The sequence below is a fragment of the Heterodontus francisci genome, chromosome 38, assembly GCF_036365525.1.
Source record: "Heterodontus francisci isolate sHetFra1 chromosome 38, sHetFra1.hap1, whole genome shotgun sequence".
Classification (NCBI taxonomy): domain Eukaryota; kingdom Metazoa; phylum Chordata; class Chondrichthyes; order Heterodontiformes; family Heterodontidae; genus Heterodontus; species Heterodontus francisci.
The window spans coordinates 8,293,705-8,316,057 of NC_090408.1; the positions used below are offsets into that span (position 1 = coordinate 8,293,705).

General features: G+C 44.2%; 1 protein-coding gene across 1 annotated transcript in view; it reads left to right on the forward strand.

Moving 5' to 3' along the window:
- The window catches only part of adamts17 (ADAM metallopeptidase with thrombospondin type 1 motif, 17), a 679,121-nt gene that overhangs the window by 547,026 nt on the left and 109,742 nt on the right, over positions 1 to 22,353 (forward strand). The window contains exon 17 of the mRNA XM_068017704.1: positions 4,990 to 5,147. Coding sequence (XP_067873805.1) covers positions 4,990 to 5,147 — 158 coding nt within the window. The remainder of the gene's footprint in view (positions 1 to 4,989; positions 5,148 to 22,353) is intronic.

The window sequence follows — 22,353 nt, forward strand, 5'->3', positions numbered from 1 at the left end:
GATGGGTACAGTCCAGTGGCAAATGATGTGTACAGTCCTGCGAGAAATGAAAGATACAGTTCTGTATGAAATGATGGGTATAGTCCTGTGAGAAATGGTGGGTACAGTTCTGTATGAAATGATGGGTACAGTTCTATAAGAAATGATGGGTACAGTCCTATGGCAAATGATAGGTACAGTCCTGCGAGAAATGATAGATACAGTTCTCTGTGAAATGATGGATACAGTTCTATAAGAAATTATGGGTACAGTCTTGTGAGAGATGATGGGTACAGTTCTATAAGAAATGATGGGTACAGCCCTCTGAGAAAGGATGGGTACAGTTCTGTATGAAATGATGGGTACAATTCTTTAAGAAATGATGTATGTAGTTCTGTAAGAAATGATGGGTTCACTCCTGTGAGAAATCGTGGGAACAGGTCAACAAGAAATGATGGGTTCAGTCCTGCGAGAAATGATGGGTACAGTTCTGTAAGAAATGATGGGTACAGTTCAATAAGAAATGATGCAATCTGTCCTGTGAGAAATGATGGGTGCAGTTCTGTAAGAAATGATGGGTACAGTTCAATAAAAAATGATGCATTCTGTCCTGTGAGAAATGATGGGTGCAGTTCTGTAAGAAATGATGGGTACAGTACGGTATGAAATGATGGGTACAGTTCTGTAAGAGATGATGGGTACAGTTCAATAAGAAATGATGCATTCTGTCCTGTGAGAAATGATGGGTGCAGTTCTGTAAGAAATGATGGGTACAGTTCAATAAGAAAAGATGGGTACAATCCTGTTGGAAATGATGGGTACAGTTCTATAAGAAATGATGGGTACAGTTCTATGAGAAATGATGGGTACAGTCCTGTTGGAAATGATGAGTAAAGTTCTGTAAGACATGATGGGTACAGTCCTGTATGAAATGATGGGCACAGTTCTGTATGAAATGATGGGTACAGTCTTATGAGAAATGATGGGTACAGTCCTCAGGGAAATGATGGGTACAGTCCTATAAGAAATTATGAGTACTGTCCTGTGAGAAATGATGGGTACAGTCTTGTGAGAAATGATGGTTACAGTCCTGTGAGAAATGATGGGTACAGTCCTGTGAGAAATGAAGGGTACAGTCTTGTGAGAAATGTTGGGTACAGTCCTGTGAGAAATGATGGGTACAGTTCTGTAAGAAATAATGGGTACAGTCTTGTGAGAAATGATGGTTACAGTCCTGTGAGAAATGATGGGTACAGTCCTGTGAGAAATGATGGGTACTGTCCTGTGAGAAATGATGGGTACAGTTCTGTAAGAAATAATGGGTACAGTCTTGTGAGAAATGATGGGTACAGTCTTGTGAGAAATGATGGGTACAGTCCTGTGAGAAATGATGGGTACAGTTCTGTAAGAAATATTGGGTACAGTCTTGTGAGAAATTATGGTTACAGTCCTGTGAGAAATGATGGGTACAGTCTTGTGAGAAATGATGGTTACAGTCCTGTGAGAAATGATGGGTACAGTCTTGTGAGAAATGATGGGTACTGTCCTGTGAGAAATGATGGGTACAGTTCTGTAAGAAATATTGGGTACAGTCTTGTGAGAAATGATGGTTACAGTCCTGTGAGAAATGATGGGTACAGTCTTGTGAGAAATGATGGGTACAGTCCTGTGAGAAATGATGGTTACAGTCTTGTGAGAAATGATGGGTACAGTCCTGTGAGAAATGATGGGTACAGTTCTGTAAGAAATGATGGGTACAGTCTTGTGAGAAATGATGGGTACAGCCCTGCATGAAATGATGGGTACAGTCCTGTAAGAAATGATGGGTACATTCCTGTATGAAGAGATGGGTACAGTTCTGTAAGACATGACATGTACAGTTCTTTAGGAAATGATGGGTACAGTGTTATTTGAAAGGATGGTATCAGTCCTGCAATAAATGATGCTTACAGACCTGTGAGAAATGATGGGTACTGTCCTCTGAGAAATGATGGGTACAGCCGTGATAGCAATGATGGGTACAGGTCTGTAAGAAATTATGTGTACAATTCTATAAGAAATAATGGGTACCATCCTGTTCGAAATTATGGGTACATTTCTGTAAGAAATGATGGGTGCAGTCCTGTGAGAAATGATGGGTACAGTTCTGTAAGAAATGATAGGTACAGTCATGTATGAAATGATGGGTACATTTCTGTAAGAAATGATGGGTGTAGTCCTGTAAAAAATGATGGGTACAGTTCTGTGAGAAATGATGGGTGCAGTTCTGTGAGAAATTATGGGAACATTTCTGTAATAAATGATGGGTACAGACCTGTAAGAAATGATGCGTACAGTCCTATAAGAAATGATGGGAACAGTCCTGTGAGAAATGATGGGTGCAGTTCTATAAGAAATTATGGGAACAGTCCTGTGAGAAATGATGGGTAAGTCCTATAAGAAATTATGGCAACACTCCTGTGAGAAATGATGGGTACAGTTCTATAAAAAATGTTGGGTACAATTCTATAAGAAATGATGTGTACAAGTTTGTAATAAATCATGGGTACAGTGCCGTACGAAATGATGGCTGGAATTTTTAAGCCCCTCCCGTTGAGCCCACAGGCGAGCAGAGTCGGAGATCTAAGCATCATGAGAGCAAGATGAGGCATGATCTTCAAAGGGACAAAGTGGCATTGCACCGACCATCCTCCTGCAAAGCGTACAGATGGCTGCACCTCACCTGCAAAGAGATCCACCAGATGGTACTGAGCGGAAGGGATTGCCTACTGGTTTCATTATGAGGAGCGTGCCTTCATCTTGGCCTGCCAGCTTTTGCTCCACTCCACTCAGCAACACACCGCCCTCACATTGGGGCTGGCAGCCACCCTTTACTTAAAGCCCTCCGATTGGCCCTCCCGTGCCGCAAGCCTGCCTGCCGACCCAAGTTGGACTGTGAACGTGGAGGTGGCCTGTTAATTGGCCGCCTCCCATAAGATTTTGCTGGAGGGTGCACTCGTGACGCGAGCAGGGTCAGGACTCAAAAATGGTCCTAATCTCTGATTATATTCAAAGGCTGGAAAATTCCAACTGATGGGTCAGAGATCCTGGTTTCAGAATTCACTCCACGGACATAATCTAGGCTGACACTGATGTCTTTTGGATGAGACATTTAACAAGGATGTCTTTAGCTGAATTAAAAGATCCCATGGCACTATTCAAAGATGTATATCCCTCAATCAACACCTCCAAAACTGGAGTAGCTCGTCATCTACCTCATTTGAATTTTGTTTTGAGCTTGCTGTGCATAAATTGGCTGATGCATTTACCTACATTACAGCAGTGACTGTACTTCAAAAGTAATTAATTAGCTGCAAAGCACTTTGAGACATCCTGCTAATGTGAAAGATGTTACATAAATGCAATTTTTAACTTTCTCAGCACCTAGCCATTATTGCGATGACTAAAACAATCATTATACAGGAACAACCCAAAGTGAAAACAGGGACAGAGGCACCAGAGAGCTTCCATTCCACAGGACATCTTCCAAACATAATTAATGATTCGAAAGGAACATTTTACTTGCTGCGGCTGGATTCCAAAACATAGTGGGGCTGAATTGGCTTCTGCCAGGGGCTCCTAGCACACCAACGGCTAGTTTTACAATGGGAAAAGAAATGAAGCATGTAGAATGAGGTACTGATCTCACTGTGAGCACATTTTGTGCTACTGGCAAAGGCCAATTTCACCCCCAGTCACTGTTTAGCAGCTGTACATCTGGCTTACGATCAATCAGATGAAAAGAACCACTTTAATTTCAAAGTGAACTGCCTAAAACCATAGATACAGCACAGAAAGAGGCCATTTGGCCCCTTGCGCCTGTGCCGACTTTTTGAAGGAGCTATCCAATTAGTCCCATTCCACAGCTCTGTCTACATAGACCTGTAAGTTTCTCGCCCTTCAAGTATTTATCCAATTCCCGTTTGTAAATTACTGTTGAATCTGCTTCCTCCGCCCTTTCAAGCAGCACATTCCAGATTATCATAACTTGCTGTGTAAAAAAAATTATTTTGCCTATCACCTTAAGTCTGTATTCTCTGGTTACCAACCCTTCGCCACTGGAGTTTCTCATTATTTACCCGACCAAAACAGTTCATGGTTTTGAGCACCTCTATCATATCTCCTCTTAACTTTGTCTGCTCAATGGAGAGTAACCCCAGCCTCTCCAGTCTCTCCACATAACTGAAGTCCCTCATCCCTGGAACCATTCCAGTAAATCTCCTCTGCACCCTCTCTAAGGCCTTGACATCCTTCCAAAGTGTGGTGCCCAGAATTAAACACAATACTCCTGCTGATCTCTAAAAAGTATTTAATGTGGGTTTAACATAACCTCCTACTCATAACTACTGTATGCCTCTGTTTATAAAGCCAGGGATCCCTTTTTAACAGCCTTCTCAGCTTTTCCTGTGACCTTCAAAGATTTGTGTACATATGCCCCCAGGTGTCTCTGTTCCTGCACGCCTGTTAAAATTGTTCCACATGTATCATATCCTCGCCTCCATCTTCCTAGGAAGATGCATCACTAATATCCTCCTGAAGTCTGTAAACCCTGAATCTACATCCTCCTGTTTATTATTAAAATAATTTGGTTGTAACAAAGCTGTGTGACAGCCTTTTAGGAAAAGTTATATTGCAGTTGTCTGACTCTGTCTGGAGCAATAGCCAATTGGCCTTCATTTAGCACAACCAGATGGTGGCCTTGAGAAACATTGAGCTACAGTCCCACTCCTAGTTTATTCATTTGGATTGTAGCTGTTCAAAGAAAACTAAAGTAATGGCCCTGGCCAATAATTCACATGCACATTTCAGATGTTTTGAAATTTGTTGTAAGCTCTCTTGGAAGATGCACATTCTAAGCCAACTGTGTAAGTGTTTCTATGAAGCTACTTGCCGATTCCTCTCAGACTGAGAAAAAATGTTTGATCACAAATGTTCCACAAGTTAATTTGTTTGATATTTATATTTCACTAGCTTTAAAGGATTCCACAAAACAATCCATCAACAGCGACTGGAAGATTGAACTCCCTGGGGAGTTTCCAATGGCAGGAACCACAGTCCGTTACGTGCGGCGGGGGCTGTGGGAAAAGATGTCTGCTAAGGGACCAACTAAAACACCACTTCATTTAATGGTAGCTTCTGTAATCTTTCTGTCTTCTCATTTGGAATGCTGAGCTCCTAATGGATCTTCCTTAATTTAATATGTTTTTTGGAAACTGTTGTGACGAAGAAATTACTTTGGTTCCGTGTTAGTATTTAAACTTTAGTGGTAACTAGCTTAACCTCTTGAGGATTGTATTACATTAGTGTCCGGGTAAGGTCTGCCACATGGAGACAGAGAAACAAGCAGTGAGATTCTGCCAGGGCACAGATTAGAGTGGGAGATCAAACTCAATTTTCTAACCTGTTTTCTTCATTACAGTTTAAGTACACTTGTCTTCAGGATGTGAGCAAAGCTGGTAAGGCCACATTTATTCCCCATTCCTAGTTGCCCTGATGTTTTTTGATCACTTCAGAGGGCATTAAGAGTCAAACATGTAGGGGTAGCTTTCTCTGACAGAGACAGTTGACAATCTAGCACCTTTCATGTCAGTTTTGTCTGGTGCCACCTCACAAATTCCCAGATTTATTGAATTCAGTCTATCATGCTAGGCCCCCAGCTGCCAAGAATGAGGCACATTAATTTTGTCATGAACATTAATTTTAAACTGTTACTGGAGTGAGGGGAGGACTTGTTGAACAGCTCAACCATGGCTGGAAAAAATAATTTCATATTAACAGATGGTGATTGGAAGGACAAAGGACCATTCCCTGCCACATTCAACCACAATGGACCTTGATCACCAGGTATTGTGTGTGTAAGAGGAGCATTCCAGAGACTGCTAAGGTGATACAATCCAAGACATGGTCAGACCAGTTGGTCACATGACTAACCTGCTTGGCAACCTGGGGTTTTCTGAATTGTACAAACAGTTTGAACTCAGGGTGTCTATTTGCTCCTGGACTGAAAAGATCTCTCCTGCCTGGCTTGCCACAACCTCTCCTGTCTGGCTCTCCATCTCTTTCTCACAGAACTCCAAATTCACTGAAGACACATGAACCCCAAGAGAGAAAAGTCTCCTACAGCGAACAAGGTGTAAGAAAAATACTGGGCCCCAACAAAGAGCAAGATCTATCTACAATCAAGGATTCTACAGTGAGCTCTAAGAACCGTAACAAAAACTCTTCAGATATTGCCTCAAGCTTTTCCACTTTATTTTTCTTCTGCTCTTTGTCTCTATTTGCATGAGTGGGTCACATATGCATGCTAGCATGGCGTGTCATGTATTCGGAGGTGTCAACTGAATTAGAGTTTAAGTTCAAGTTTAATAAATGTCAACTTTTCTTCTTTAAACCTAAGAAAGCCTGTTTGTGCTGGTTTATTTGCCTTATAATTGGAAAGCGATGAACAAGGATTCACCATTGGGGAGCTAAAAACACAGTATATTTAAAGTAAGACCAGGTGAAGGCTGAGAGGGACCCCTAGACACTTTTCTTACCTGGTCGTACAGAAATTTGGGTGCTAATGTCCAGATTTGACCCACAGACAAACAAGAGAAATTGGAAGTGGGAAGCCAAATTGTTCCCAATCAAAAAGAGCAAGTTTTCAATACAGGTTTTCTTGTGGTTGTGTGTGCTTGAATACTAACAGGTTTGCAACTGAAGCCAGTAACTCCCCAAGCCAAGGTGAAGTAATTTGGGATAAGTTAAAGGCACTGTCTGTGGAGGAGTTGAAAAAATGGTTGAGCAGTGTGGGATCACTGTACATGGCAAGACTAGGAAGTGTGAACTCCTAAGACGAGTGGCCAAACATTTTTCCCTTGAATCTGAAGAAGCAGAAACAGGGTTAGAAGCAGACACCGGCAGGTTAGTGCTAGCAAAGATACAATTGGAACAAAGGAAACTTGAATTTGAGGAAAGGAAAAAGAGAGAGAGAGGCAGGAGACAGAGAAAGAAAGAGCCTTCCAGAAGCAACGTGAAGACAGAGAGAGATAGGAGAGAGAGAGAGAAAGAACCTTCCAGAAAGAATGCAAAGAAAGAGAGCTGAGACGACTTGAGTTAACTAGGACGCGACAGAGTAACCCCAGTGGAAGCATGGCCAATATGGAGGAGCGTAATTCAGGGCTGGGTACAGAATTGTTAAACTAGCTCAACTAATTCCAAAATTCAATGACGAGGATGTAGAAGAATTTTGGTGTCCTTTGAGAAACTGGCAAGGCAACTAAAATGGCCAACTGCGACCTGGCCCCTTTTACTACAAAGTAAGCCAACTGGAAAAGCCCATGAAGTTTATTCTATTTTATATGGGAGTTCCTCCAATTATGAACTGACAAAAAATGCTATCCTCAGGGCATATCAATTAATACCCGAAGCCTATCGCCAAAAGTTTTGAACCCTCAAGAAGCAAGCTAATCAAACTTATCTGGAGTTTGAAAGAAGTAAAGGGCTGGCTTATGACCAGTGGCTGAAGGCTCTTAAAATACAGCTCAGCCATGAGAATCTCAGAGAAGTAATTCTGTTAGAGGAATTTAAACACTCTCTCACGCTCTCCATAAAGACCCATGTTGAGGAGCAGTGTTTCCCAGGGGAGAACCTTTCCTAATCACCCCCACAAATCCAAAAAGGACAAAAGGTGTGAAGGTGATATCTGCCCAAGCAGTCCTGGGAGAGAAAGGAAAGCTGGAGACACAGGGGGCCCTCCTCCAGCCAAAAGAGAAGGTGCTGTGAGCAAGAGTGAGACCCGAAGACCTGTGTGCTTCCATTGTAATAAAGCAGGGCATTTAAAATCTGACTGCTGGAAACTAAAGGGAAAACTGGTAGGACTAATCAGGGCACACCCGCTCAATGAAGACACGACCCTGATGGAAAGCACAGCAGAACAAGCTGTGGCTTTAACTGCAGTAAGAGTGCAACCCAGGAAGCTTACCACAGCCAGTGCAGGAAAATATAATAGGATTCCTGCAGGTTATCAGGGTTTTGTGTCTGAAAGTGAAGTAACCCCGGACCCCTCGAGTGGGGCAAGCAAGCTCATAGTGATTCTCAGGGACACAGGGGCCACTAGATCCTTTTTACTGGGAAAAGGCCTGATCTTTCCCCCAGAGAGTGCAGTGAACACCAGAATGGTGATGAATGATATTGGAGGGCAGCATATGCCTGTACTTGTACAATGGCTGCACCTGGAGTGTGACCTAGTTTCGGGACCAGTGACCATAGGGATTGTACCTAGTTTGCCTGTGGACGGGGTTGACATGCTCCTAGGTAATGATCTGGTAGGGATGAAGGTGGTAGCCCCCCCAGTAGTGAAAGAAAGACCGCAGGAGGTCAGAGAGACAGGGCAGTGGCAGGAGACGGTCCCCTGCAGTTTCCCTGAATGTGTAGTGGATCAGGCCACGATCAAACCAGCTCCCCCAGAGGAGACTGCATTGGCACTGCAGGCTGATAACCATGAGGTCTGCGTGTCTGAGACTTTCTTTGGAAAGTTAGAAGACCCAGGGAATGAGTTAAATAAATCTTGCCTAGCTGAGGCTCAGCGAGCTGACCCAGTATTGCGAGAGTTAGCACAGGATGCCTAGTCTGAAACTGAAGCAGAGGGAGTCCCTGATTGCTACTACTTAAAGAATGAGGTACTGATGAGGAAATGGAGTTCTCCTCAGAGACCTGAGGGCAAGGAGTGGACAGTAGTTCACCAGTTAGTGGTGCCGCAGAGGTACCGGACAGAAATATTAAGAAGGGCCCACGAGACTACAGTGGCTGTACATGTCGGTATACGAAAGGCCAAAGCCCCCATAAGACAGCAGTTTGACTGGCCAAATTTTAACAACAATGTGGTGGAGTACTGCAGGAGTTGCCACATGTGCCAGGTTGAGGGGAAACCCCAACCTACAGTGAAACCTGCACGCCTAAGTCCTGTACCGGTGTTAGGAAGACCCTCCAGCAGAGGGCTAGTGAACTGTAAGGGACCCCCACCGAGAACAAAAAGGGACAGGCAGGCACGAGGCTGACAAAAGGTTATACAGGGAAGGGGAAGAAATGACCAAGAGGGCAAGTTAAAGGAAGTCTGGGAGGAATTCCGGATGAAAACCCCTACTGTCCGGTCAGCCAACCCCGAAGAATGTGAAAAGTTAGACCCCACATCCTCCTACGTAAATGCAGACACTAGAAGCACCCCACCAGAGTTGCTAACATCCTTTACAGGAACCTGCAGAGGCAAAGAAAGACCTCTAGGGGCAGAGAAACCGTGAGGGTGTTGCCTCACCAAGTCGAAGGGCCACAGGGTAGTGCAGTAGAGTCTGTACAAATACCTTCAGGCAGGAGTGTCCCAGAGGACAAAGGGGAGAGTAGCAAAGAATCCTCCCCCGCAGTCAGAAAAAAGAAAACCACCCATCCCCCTAAAGCCAAAAGCTTTTGCATGACTCAGCAAAGCACTGAAGGAGAGTTCAGGGTAGACCCACCCACTACTGACTCTCCTGAAAAAAAATTACCTCAACAGGAACAAAGACCCTTGGCAGCCATGGAAATGGGCAAATGGAAGAGAAACCTCCCCAAAAAAGAACCACATGTTTATTGGGATGCCAAAAAAGGGGCGATTTTAATAAGTTTTAGGATTTGTGAATGAATGAGAGAAATGCATGGATTTTTTTCTGTATCTTATATTTTCTCTCGGCCCTTTTAATGAAATGTGCCTTTTCTCAAATCGCATTTCATTCCGCTGAATGTGGAGGTGTCATGCTAGGCCTTCACCTACCAAGAATGAGGCACATTAATTTTGTCATGAACATTGATTTTAAACAGTTACTGGAGTGAAGAAAGGACTTGTTAAACAGATCAGCCATGGCTGGAAAAGACATTTGCTTATTAACAGACGGTGATTGGAAGGACAAAGGACCATTCCCTGACACATTCAGCCCACAATGGACCTTGATCACCAGGTATTGTGTATAAGAGGAGCATTCCAGAGACTATTAAGGTGATACAATCCAAGACATGATCAGACCAGTTGGTCACATGACAAAGCTGCTCGGCAACCTGGGGTTTTCTGAATTGTACAAACAGTTTGAACTCAGGGTGTTTGTTTGCTCTTGGACAGAAAAGATCTCTCCTGCCTGGCTCGTCACAACCTCTCCTGTCTGGCTCTCCATCTCTTTCTCACAGAACTCCAAATCCACTGAAGACACATGAACCCCAAGAGAGAAAAGTCTCCTACAGCGAACAAGGTTTAAGAAAAATACTGGGCCCCAACAAAAAGCAAGATCTACCTACAATCAAGGACTCTACAGTGAGCTTGAAGATCCGTAACAAAAACTCTTCAGATATTGCATCAAACTTTTCCACTTTATTTTTCTTCTCTTTTCTGTCTCTATTTGCCTGTATGTATCGCGTATGCATGCTAGCATGGGCGCGTCGTGTATCCGTAGGCATCAACCAAATTAGAGTTTAAGTTCAAGTTTAATAAATGTCAACTTTTCTTCTTTAAGCCTAAGAAAGCCTGTTTGTGCTGGTTTCTTTGCCTTATAATTGGAAAGCGATGAACAAGGATTCTCCAAGGGGGAGCTAAAAATACAGTATATTTAAAATTAAACCCTGTTATGGTAAGACCAGGTGAAGGCTCAAAGGGAACCCTAGACACCTTTCTCACCTGGTCATAACAAATTTCTGAGCTTGCCACACCAGGATCTCCCATCATCATCTCTAAGCTGCTGATCCAGTAGCACAACTATTTGATTGTCATACGTATATAACATGGATGCATAAAACATCCATGGCTAAGCAAGGAAGTTAAGGATATCATAAAGACAAAATCTAAGGCATACCATATTGCAAAGGCCAGTGGCAGGCTGGAAGATTGGGAAACTTTTAAAGATCAACAAAGGGTTACTAAAAAACTAATAAAAAGAGCAAAGGTAAATTATGAAAGAAAACTAGCACAAAATATAAAAACGGATAGCAAAAGCTTCTATAAGTATATAAGAGGGAAGAGAGTAGCTAAAGTGAATGTTGGTCCCTTGGAGGATGAGACTAGGGAGTTAATTATGGGAACACAGAGATGGCAGAGACACTAAATCAGTATTTTGCCTCAGTTTTCACAGTGGAGAACACTAGTACCATCCCAATAGGAAGTAATGCAGAGTTTATAGAAAAGGAGGAACTTAGAACAAGCATCATCACTAGGGAAAAAGTACTGAGCAAACTATTGGGATTGAAGGCAGACAAGTTCCCAGGGCCTGATGGTCTACATCCTAGGGTCTTAAAAGAAGTGGCAGCGGAGAGAGTGGATCCATTGGTTATAATATTACAAAATTTTCTGGATGCGGGAAAGGTTCCAGTGGATTAGAAAAATGCTAATGTAACGCCCTTATTCAAGAAGGGAGGGAGGCAGAAAGTAGGAAACTATAGACCAGTTAGTTTAACATTTGTCATTTGGAAATTGTTAGAATCCAATATTAAGCAAGTAATAACAGGACATTTAGAAAGTCAAAATGCAATCCATCAGAGTCAGCATGGTTTTATGAAGGGTAAATCGTGTTTGACTAATTTGCTGGAGTTCTTCGAAGATATAACAAGCAAAGTGGATAATGGGGACCCTGTAGATGTAGTATATCTGGACTTCCAGAAGGCATTTGATAAGGTGCCGCACAAAAGGTTAATACACAAGGTAAGATCACATGGGGTTAGGGGAAATTTATTAGCTTGGATAGAGGATTGGCTAACCAACAGAAAACAGAGTCGGGATAAATGGGTCCTTTTCTGGTTGGCAAAATGTATCTAGTGGGGTGCCACAGGGTTTGGTCCTCGGGCCCCAACTATTTACAATCTATATTAATGACTTGGATGCAGGGATAGAAGGTACTATAGCCAAATTTGCAGATGACACTAAAATAGGTGGGATAGTAAGTTGCAATAAAGAAATTTACAAATGGATATGGATAGGTTAGGTGACTGGGCCAAAATTTGGCAGATGGAGTTTAACGTGGATAAGCGTGAGGCTATCCATTTTGGTTGGAAGAATAGAAAGGCAAATTATTATCTAAATGTAGAGAAACTTCAGAGTGCTTTGGTGCAGAGGGATCTGGGTGTCCTCATGCACGAATCGCAGAAAACTAGTATGCAGGTACAGCAGGTAGTAAGGAAGAAAAATGGAATTTTGGCACATATTGCTAAAGGAATAGAGTATAAAAGTAGGGACATGTTGCTGCAACTGTACAAGGCATTAGTGAGACTGCCCCGGAGTATTGCGTGCAGTTTTGGTCCCCTTACTTGAGCAGGGATGTAGTTGCATTGGAGGTAGTTCAGAGGAGGTTCACTAGATTGATTCCAGAGCTGAGGGGTTTGTCTTATGAAGAGAGATTGAGCAGTTTAGTCCTTTAGTCTCTAGAGTTTAGAAGAATGAGAGGAGATCTAATTGAAGTATATAAGATGATTAAGGGGATTGACAAAGTAGAAGTAGAGAGGATGTTTCCTTTGGTGGGGCAATCTAGAATAAGAGGTCATAGTTTTAGGATAAGCAGATTTAAAACCGAGATGAGGAGAAATTACTTCTCTCAAAGAACAAAGAACAGTACAGCACAGGAACAGGCCATTCGGCCCTCCAAGCCTGCGCCGATCTTGATGCCTGCCTAAACTAACACCTTCTGAACTTCCGGGGCCCATATCCCTCTATTCGCTTCCTATTCATATATTTTTATAAGGGTCGTGAGTCTGTGGAATTAACTACCCCAGGGTGCGGTGGATGCCAGGACATTGACTAAATTTAAGGAGGAGATAGACAGATTTTTACTTGGTAATGGGTTAAAGCATTATGGAGAATGGGCAGGAAAGTGAAGTTGAGGCCAAGATGAGATCAACCATGATCGTATTGAATGGCGGAGCAGGCTCGAGGAGCTGAATTGCCGACTCCTGCTCCTAGTTCTAATGTTCTTATGTTTGATCATCCAGTGCGCCATGAATTTACAATGTTATAAGTATATTCACCCAGTAAAATTTATGCTCTGCTGCATTGCAGTGACATATCCATCAAAGCACAGGGACATGAAGGAATAGAATCTTAGAATTTTACAGCTCAGAAGGAGGCCATTCGACTCATCACACTTGGTTTCTCTCATCTCTGAGAGAATGGTCCACATTCCCCAGATTTTTCCCCAATTATTTATTTGTTCATTTTCAGATACTTTTCCACATTGGAAAGTTATCCTGGATTCTGCTCCCCTACTATGTCTGGTTGGGCAGTCCATGTCCAAACAAACCTCTGCATAAAAGCATTCTCCTAACCTGTCCCTTTTTCCTTTTAGCCCTGGTGCCTCTCCTTCTGTTATTCTATACTCCATGAAGAGAAAATCTTCAATAATGGGTTTGTTGGGTCTGCAAATTGACACCACACCTCTGCTTCATTTTGTTCATAGGTGCAAGTGGCCTTAGGATGATGTCACATAGTAACTGTGCAAGGAACATGGGAACAGGAGGAGGCCATTCAGCCCCTCGAGCCTGCTTTCCCTTTCAACTAGATTATTTCTGGGTGATTCGTACCTCAACTCCATTTACCTGCCTTTGCTTCAGAAACTTTGATACCCTTACCTAACAGTCTCAGTCTCCCAGTTGACACCCAGCATCCACAGCCTTTTGGGGGAGAGAGTTCCAGATTTCTACTCAAATCCTGAGCTTGTTTCTATGTCAGCTGTATCACTTTTAAATCAACTTGGTGTCAGGCAACACTTCGACCAGTTGGAAATTTGAATTTAAATCCTCTTCCAAATAATACTGCTGCCATGAAATAAGGGCGGCACAGTGGCGCAGTGGTTAGCACCGCAGCCTCACAACTCCAGGGACCCGGGTTCGATTCCGGGTACTGCCTGTGTGGAGTTTGCAAGTTCTCCCTGTGTCTGCGTGGGTTTTCTCCGGGTGCTCCGGTTTCCTCCCACAAGCCAAAAGACTTGCAGGTTGATAGGTAAATTGGCCATTATAAATTGTCACTAGTATAAGTAGGTGGTAGGGGAATATAGGGACAGGTGGGGATGTTTGGTAGAAATATGGGATTAGTGTAGGATTAGTATAAATGGGTGGTTGATGTTCGGCACAGACTCGGTGGGCCGAAGGGCCTGTTTCAGTGCTGTATCTCTAATCTAATCTAATCTAAAAAACTTTACACTTCTCATTTTTTAAGGTGCTGCTACTTACTGTATATATCCACAGTCTGTTACGGCACAGTGGTTTACAAGCGGTTAAAACATACTATTACAACCTCAATAGAGACCGCCAACTTTAAAACAAGATATACGAATTTCCCAGATTTATTAAAGAATTACACAAAAAGATTTCACATATTAAGACTTCTACGATAACAACTAAACTAAATATCAATTTAACTAAACAGTACTTGGTAGGTAGCTAATACACTAAATTACAGAGGAAGATATTTCCCATTAACTTATTAACGCACCTGCAAACCCCACACCACATTTATACGTTACACAATGTTCTCAGCGAAAATGTATCCTTGCAGTTACAAGTCCAAACTCCTCCCAGCTGCAATGGATTGCATCTCCCAGTGTCCTTCTCAAAGCCAAAGTCCTCTTCGTTCATTTCTTCTGAGCACATTCGACTGGACTTATGTTAATAAGATAAGCTCTTGTGACCCCATTGTTCTTTCCTCCTCCGCAAACCTCAAGCCTTCAAACCGGGTTCACATCTTCAAAGCTTTTTGCTTTGAGAACAGCTGTTTCTCCAGAAACAGCCGCTGGCCCCTCTGTCCCTTTATTTAGGTCGCACATCTGACTGCTGGTCTTCACTTCTTCTTTTCAGTCTTCAGACCTAGGAAAGCCTCGAATTTATCCAGCTGAAAAGTTAATAGTCATTTGCCTTTTACCATATTCCAGATCGTAAGTCTGACGAGGGAAAAAACATCTGGGCCTTCCTTTGTTTCCAGATGTTAAAAATTATGACACAAATCTGTACTTTAGAGCCTCCGGCTCCCTGTTTACAATCTGAGAGTCTGGGAGAGCGAAACACATTGTCCTTTAGATGTTACAACCTTGCACCCTGCTTTCAAAAGGACCTTTGATCTGTGTTCCTTTTTCTCACGGTAACCAAGACCCCTGGCTTGTCTCTGGACTGATTTGAATGAGGTCACATGTTTTCTCTGAATGTTCATTTTACATTGCATTAAAGATCACAGTTTTGAAAACATAACCATACTACAAAGTCCAGCATTCACAACAATACTTTAACCAACACTCCAGTGTATTATTGTGTACACTGCATAGAAGTATGGGCTACATTTACTACCTGTTGACCATGAATGGACAGGAAAATCTAGCCTGTAGCAATTTCTTAGGCCTTGAAATTAGGAGAATATTGATCAGTTTACATTTATAATGATAACAAGGTGAGCGCTTCTAATTGATTTGACATAGAACCTGTCTCCTCGGTCAAGCAGGGTCAGTAGCTGTATCTGATTTCACAGTATCTGAAAATACTTTCTATCCATGGATCTGTGATATTAAGTTTCAAATCTGTCATCCAAATTCAAGCCTTTGTGTCCAGGAGACCAGCGTGAGGTGAGCTGCCATCATTTATTTCAAGAATGCCATTTTTAAAATGGAAAATCACGGATCTTATCTGCGTTGCTGGGAATTTCAATCTTAAATAGTCCGCACAAGCTGCAATGGTTCAAGAAAAGGATCCCCACTTTCTCAAGGGAAAATAATAATGGGCAGTAAATGCCAGCTTTGTCAGCGATGCCCCCATCCCGAGAATGAAATTTTAAAAATGTCACTGTTTTAAGTTACGGGGGCTATCAAGAGCATGCTGGGCAATTGCAGTGTCATGGGACTGCAGTACTGGCATTGCTGCCTTACAGGGACACAGAGAATTGTAACTAGTTAAAACACTGCTACCAGACTGCACTCTGGATCAATTCATCCCTAATTTGTCACACGCAGCCTTTAACCTCACATACACGAACTAGATTAAAATGCAGGATGTGAAATGTGAACTAGACATTTGATTACCATTTAGCTGAAGTGTTGCAGGAAATTGTTCACTGAGCAATAATGAGAACTTTCTCAAGAAGCTACCGGTCATTATGGAATTTGTCTTTATTAAATCAGTTCATCTATAATTGGCCGTGGCAGGAAGGCTGTTGTGTGAGTCTGATTGTGCAACTTTCAAGTAAAAATTCCAGGAGATACTGAATGGAGTTTTCCTGATCTGAAGGAAACAATCCAAGCCAATTACTGCATTAATGTTTACTTGAATAAAGAATGACAGTTGTATAATTGGTTCTGACTTGCATGTTGCGTCTTGGCATTCTAGCATCAGTTTTAAAGGTCATTTGTTTCATCACAGGAAAGGAGTCCAATTCTAGTGAGATTAGATCTTACATCCAGCTGCACTCATGTCCAACAATTAAAGCTGTGACATGTACATGCCAACACAGGAAACAAGCAAAACTGGCGAATAATGTTGACAACTGAGCATTTTTTGAATCAAGTCCTATGGCATGTTGTTGCATAGAAGGTACCACTAATGATCATCTGCAGGCTTGGATTTTTAAAAATTAATTCTCTGGGTGTGGATGTCGTTGGCATGGGCATTTATTGCTCATCCCTTGTTACCTTCTTTAAACATTGCAATTGCAGTTTCGTACAATTGCCAGACCATTTCAGAGGGCACTTAGGAGTCAGCCACATTGGTATGGGACTAGAGTCACATACAGGCCCAGATGAGATAAGGACAGCAGCTTTCCTTCCCAAAAGGACATGAGTGGAACAGTTGTGTTTCTTTGACGATCTGACTGCTTCAGAGTCACTTTTACTGATGCCAGATTATTTGAAGATTTTTAAAATGGAATTAAAATTCTGCTAATGCCATGTTTTCTGGATTATAACCTCGACCTCCAGGGTTACTGGTCTAATAGCATAACCATTACATTACAGTTCGCTCTAACCTCAACCCCCAAATCCATTAGTATAGAAGGGTTGATGCCTTTCTCACCAGCCCCTGCCTGTCTCATGCTGCAGCTGCTACCACTGGGAGGAGCCTGTTGCTTTGACCCCACACCCAACCCTGGCCACGTGCTCTTTCAGCCCTTGTTAAGGGGGCTTAGCCAGAATTTTTAAAAGGTTTGAGTGCAAGCTGCTTGGACCCCACCGTCCCCATCTCCCCACCCCACTCCCAGGGAGGCCCCTTGTTCGTAGAATCATAGAAAGTTTGCGGCACAGAAAGAGGCCACTTGGCCCATCGTGTCTGCGCAGGCCGAAAGAGAAAGAGCCACCCAACCTAATCCAACTTTCCAACATTTGGTCCATAGCCCAGATTACGGCACTTCAGGTGCACATCTAGGCACCTTTTAAATGAGATGAGGGTTTCTGCCTCTACCACCCTTACAGGCAGTGAGTTCCAGACCCCTACCGCCCTCTGGGTGAATTTTCTTCTTCCTTATGTCCCCTCTAATCCTTCTACCAATCACTTTAAATCTATGCCCCCAGTCACTGACCTCTCTGTTAAGGTAAATAGGTTCTTCCCATCCACTCTATCCAGGCTCCTCACAATTTTGAACGTTTCAATCAAACCTCCCCTTAGCCTCCTCTGTTCCAAGGAGAACAACCCCAGCCAATCCAATCTTTCCTCATAGCTACAATTTTCCAGTCTTGGCAACATGCTCATAAATCTCCTCTGTACCCTCTCCAGTGCAATTAAATCCTTTCTGTAATGAGCTGACCAGAACTGTAAACACTACTCAAGTTGTGGCCTAACTAATGTTTTATATAGTTCGAGCATAACCTCCCTACTCTTTTATTCTCGGTTTATAAGGGAAAGGATTCCATATGCCTTCTTAACCAGTTTATTGATCTGTCCTGCTACCTTCAGGGAACTGTGGGCATACACTCTAAGGTCCCTCACTTCTTCTACACCTCTCAGCATCCTCTCATTTATTGTGTATTCCTTTGCCTTGTTTGACTTCCCCAAATGCATCACCTCACACTTCTGTGAGTTGAATTCCATTTGCCACCTGACTAGTCCATTAATATCTTCCTGCAGCCGACAGCTATTATCTTCACTGTCAACCACGCCGCCAATTTTTGTGTCATCTGCAAACTTCTTGATCATTCCCCCTAGATTTACATCCAAATCGTTAATATATACCACAAAAAGCAGGGGACCCAGTACTGAGCCCTGCAGAACCCACTGAAAACAGCGCTCCAGTTGCAAAAACACCCATCGACAATTATCCTTTGTTTTCTGCCACTGAGCCAATTCTGTATCCAACGTGTTACATTCCCCAGGATCCCGTGGGCTTTCATTTTTTTAACCAGTCTGCCATGTAGGACCTTGTCAAAACCTTGCTAAAGTCCATGTAGACTACATCAACTGCACTACCCTCATCAATCCTCCCTGTTAATTCCTCAAAATATTCAATCAAGTTAGTCAGACACGACCTTCCCTTAACTAATCCATGCTGACTATCCTTGATTAATCTGTGCCCTTCTAAGTGACAGTTAATCCTGTCTCTCAGAACCGATTCCAATACCTTGCCCACTACTGAGGTTAGACTGACTGGCCTGTAATTATTCGGTCTGTCCCTCACTTCCTTTTTAAACAGAGGTACAACGTTAGCAGTTCTCCAATACTCTGGCACCACACCTGTATCCAGTGAGGACTGGAAAATAATGGTCATACCTTCTGCTATTTCCCCCCTGCTTCTTTTAACAGCCTAGTGTACATTTGATCTGGCCCTGGTGATTTATCAACTTTCAAGGATGCTAACCCCCTTAATACTTAATCTCTCTATGTTTATTACATCCAATACTTCACACTCCTCCTCCTTAACTACAATGTCTGCATTGTCCCCGTCTTTTGTGAAGACAGAAAAGTATTCATTAAGAACCATCCCCACAACTTCCGCCTCCACACATAGGTTACCTTTTTGGTCTTCTATGGACCTACTCTTTCCTTAATTATCCTCTTACTCTTAGTGTATTGATAAAACATCTTTGGGTTCTCCTTGATTTTACTTGCCAATATTATTTCATGCCCTCTCTTTATTCTACGATAGGTGTCACCACATTTGAGTCAGAGTGCTGGGGCTGAATATTTGGGTTCCGCCAGGGGCGGGAACAGAGGCGGGCAGGGGACAAAAGCTCCGGTCAGTCTGCCGTTTCCTAATGCCATTCCCAGTGCCAGCAGCTTTCACCAGGGCAGAGAGAGGGCAGCCCCAAGTTCCTGCCCAATTCATTAACAATGCCAATTAAGATGGTTAAAGAGCTCATTGAGGGCTCAGTAAGGGGCATGTTCTGATTTTGACAGGGACGCAGTGGCTGCATGCGCAGTCTGGGGCAAACCAGGTGAATGAAGGTGGACACACAGTGGGGAGCCAGTCATGGCTGCCCCAGGGAATTAGCTGGGCCCCATGAAAAAGGTGAAGGGCATAGAGGGGGACTCGGCCATTGGCAAACAGGTGCCATCAGCTTAGCACAGGTTGTGGGGAGAGTGGTCAAAATGTGCTCGGCAGTGTAGGGTGTCATCACCCTCCTGGCATAGCAGCTGCATAAGAGGAGGGGAGAAGGCTGCCAAACACAATTTGCAGGCCACCTGAGTACAAGGAATGCTGTAGCTGGCTGTGGGGGTACAACTTTCAGACTTTGGGTTCAGTGGCAATGAGAAGCAACACCCTGTGCAAGAAGAGCAGAGCCCCGGGCATCAGGAGGGCATAGGAGAGGGATGAACAACAGGAAGGACATGGACGCCATATACCCAGCATAGGAGCTACTGGCGAAGAAGGAGCTACCTTGAGTTAATTGAGAGCCAGTGCCACAGGAGACTGCAACTCTCCAGGCAGATGGTCACAGAGATCTGTGCCCTCCTCGCCAATGTCCTTGCAGCTCGCAGCACTGGTCACCATGCACTGCCAGTAGCCATCAAAGTCACTGTGGCTTGGAACAATTTTGCTTCTGGCTCCTTCCAAGGGTCAGCTATGGACCTTGATGGCATCTCGTAAACGGCTGCACACCACTGCATCTCGCTGGTCAATGATGCCTTGTTTGCAAGAGCCAGACAGTACATTCAACTGCAGACAGCTGTGGCCTCACAGGCACAGAGGGCAGTGGGTTTCGCCACTATCACTGGGTTCTCCAAGGTGCAGAGGGTCATCAATTGCACCCATGTGGCCATCAAGGCATCCAGTGAGCAGCAAGTCAGACCTATTAAGAGGAAGAGCTTCCTCCATGTGTGCGTCGCTTTCCTGGCAGCTGTCATGACTCCTTCATCCTCTGCCAGTCCAGGCTGCTGCAGATCTTCCCCCCCCCCCCCCCCCCACTCCCTCCCAAAAAACCCTTTGGATGGATTCTAGGGGACAAGGGATATCCCTTTGCAGCGATGGCTACCTTTTCAAGAGCCCAAGATAGAGGTGCTACAACTGAAGCCATCTGCTCAGTAGGAAAAAACATTAAGTAGGCCATTGGGCTTCTGAAGATGCGATTCCAGTGCCTGAACTGGTCAGGTGGTGCCCTCCAATACAAACCTAGGTTACAACCTCAGCCCTTGGCTGGTGCTCTAGATGCACATTTGTCCTCCATCAGCGCCACTGATCAGTCCATGCTACATAATGTGGCATGCATCTTGTGTATATCAGTGCACAGTTCCTGCTTGCACTCCCAATTGCTGCTGCATATGGCTCTCCATGAGGTTGGCCAATCTTTCAATGGAGGAGCTCAGGCACACAAAGCCCTGAACCATGGTAGTACACATGAGCTGAATGGACTCCTCCATTCTCACTCCGTTGCATGCACTGCCTCAGGGAACTCCGATATGTGGGAACACTGCTGCTACTGGTCTTTCCTGTGACTCCTGAGTCCCTGTGCCTGTGCCGACCTGAGCAGGGCTGTGTCTGACCTCCATCCTCCAAAGGGACTGCCTACAGCTGCCTCTCCCTTTGGCATCTCCTCATCGCCCAGCGCCATCCTGTCTAACCGCATGCGAGGACCCGCTGTTGTTACTGTATCTGTGCTGGTCGAGGGTGTGCTTGTAAGGTGCTGCTTCTGAGCTCTGCTGTCACTGTGCTTGGTCTGGTGATGGTGATGGTGATGGTGAGGGTTCGTCTCCTTGCATTGACATCTGCAACTGTGGGAGAGACAAGAGATTGTGAGCACTACCTTGGAGAGCAGAAGCTGTGGCTTCCCAATGCATCTCAGTGTTCAGTATGCTGTCAGACAGGGTGGAGTGCATTACACACTGAATGAATGCATTGCACTTTCTAATCACCATCTCCACCACAGATGCCCATTTCGCCATGCCTGACTTTCTCACTGTCCATGACTCTGGTAATGCCTACAGCTCTCATGTAGATAGGGAACCCCTCCATCGGTCTGGGTCCTCTCATGGGCTTTATGAGCCCACTTCTCCTGCAAGGAGAAAAGAGAGTGTGATAAGTCACCACTGGCCTCTATGACAATGTCTGCTGCTACAATTCTTTAAAAGTTGCATGTTTCAGTGCTGGCAGATTCTCAGCAGCACTATGGCTCTGAGCCATTCAGAGGGGTGAGTAAATGCCCTGGGCACACGCTGCTCCCATGTTGAGGAGCAGCATTATTCCTGAGGCTCCTCAGCTGGTGTCTGCTGGAGGGTGAATACCCAGAGGCCTGACCTGTGGGCTCAGCATTGTACTCATTTTGCCAGAGTAAATCAGGTCATTGAACCCTTACCTACACCGGACCCAGTTTCTACGCACTGCATTCCATCTGCTGAATGTGTCAGCTGTCTCCATCCAGACCTGCTTGGCCTGTGTGGGTGGCCTCCTCCTGCCACCCTCCAAGAAGAGGACCTCCCCCCTCTCCCTCACGGCCTCAAGGAGGACCTCCTGGTCCGCATCAGCAAATTAAGGGGCTGCTCTGCCCTGGTTCCTGGCCTCTGGTTTTCCTGAGACATCTTTCAAGCTGATGTAAAGCAGTAATGACTGCCATGGTCTGTTTAAATTGGGTGCGCACTTGAGCTAAAAGCCGTTTCCAGGCCAATTAAGGTGGCGCCCTCTGAAAGTCGAGGCTGGTGACTGTTACACGCCGGGGATGGGTTCGGGACCTGGAACTGTCTCGACTTACGTTTCCCATCCCTGGAAGGAAAATCCTGCCTTTGGTCTGCGGTACGGCACTTGGCACTGAGTGAACCTAGAGAATGGGATTTGCAGGTTTAAGGGAATCCCTGCCTGCTTAGTGTCGACATTTTGTACAAGTTGAGCCCCTGACAAAGGAAAGTGGAAAATCCCAGAAATGTGATCTATGCTCCCAGTCAGACAAATGATGTCGGCAGTTTAAA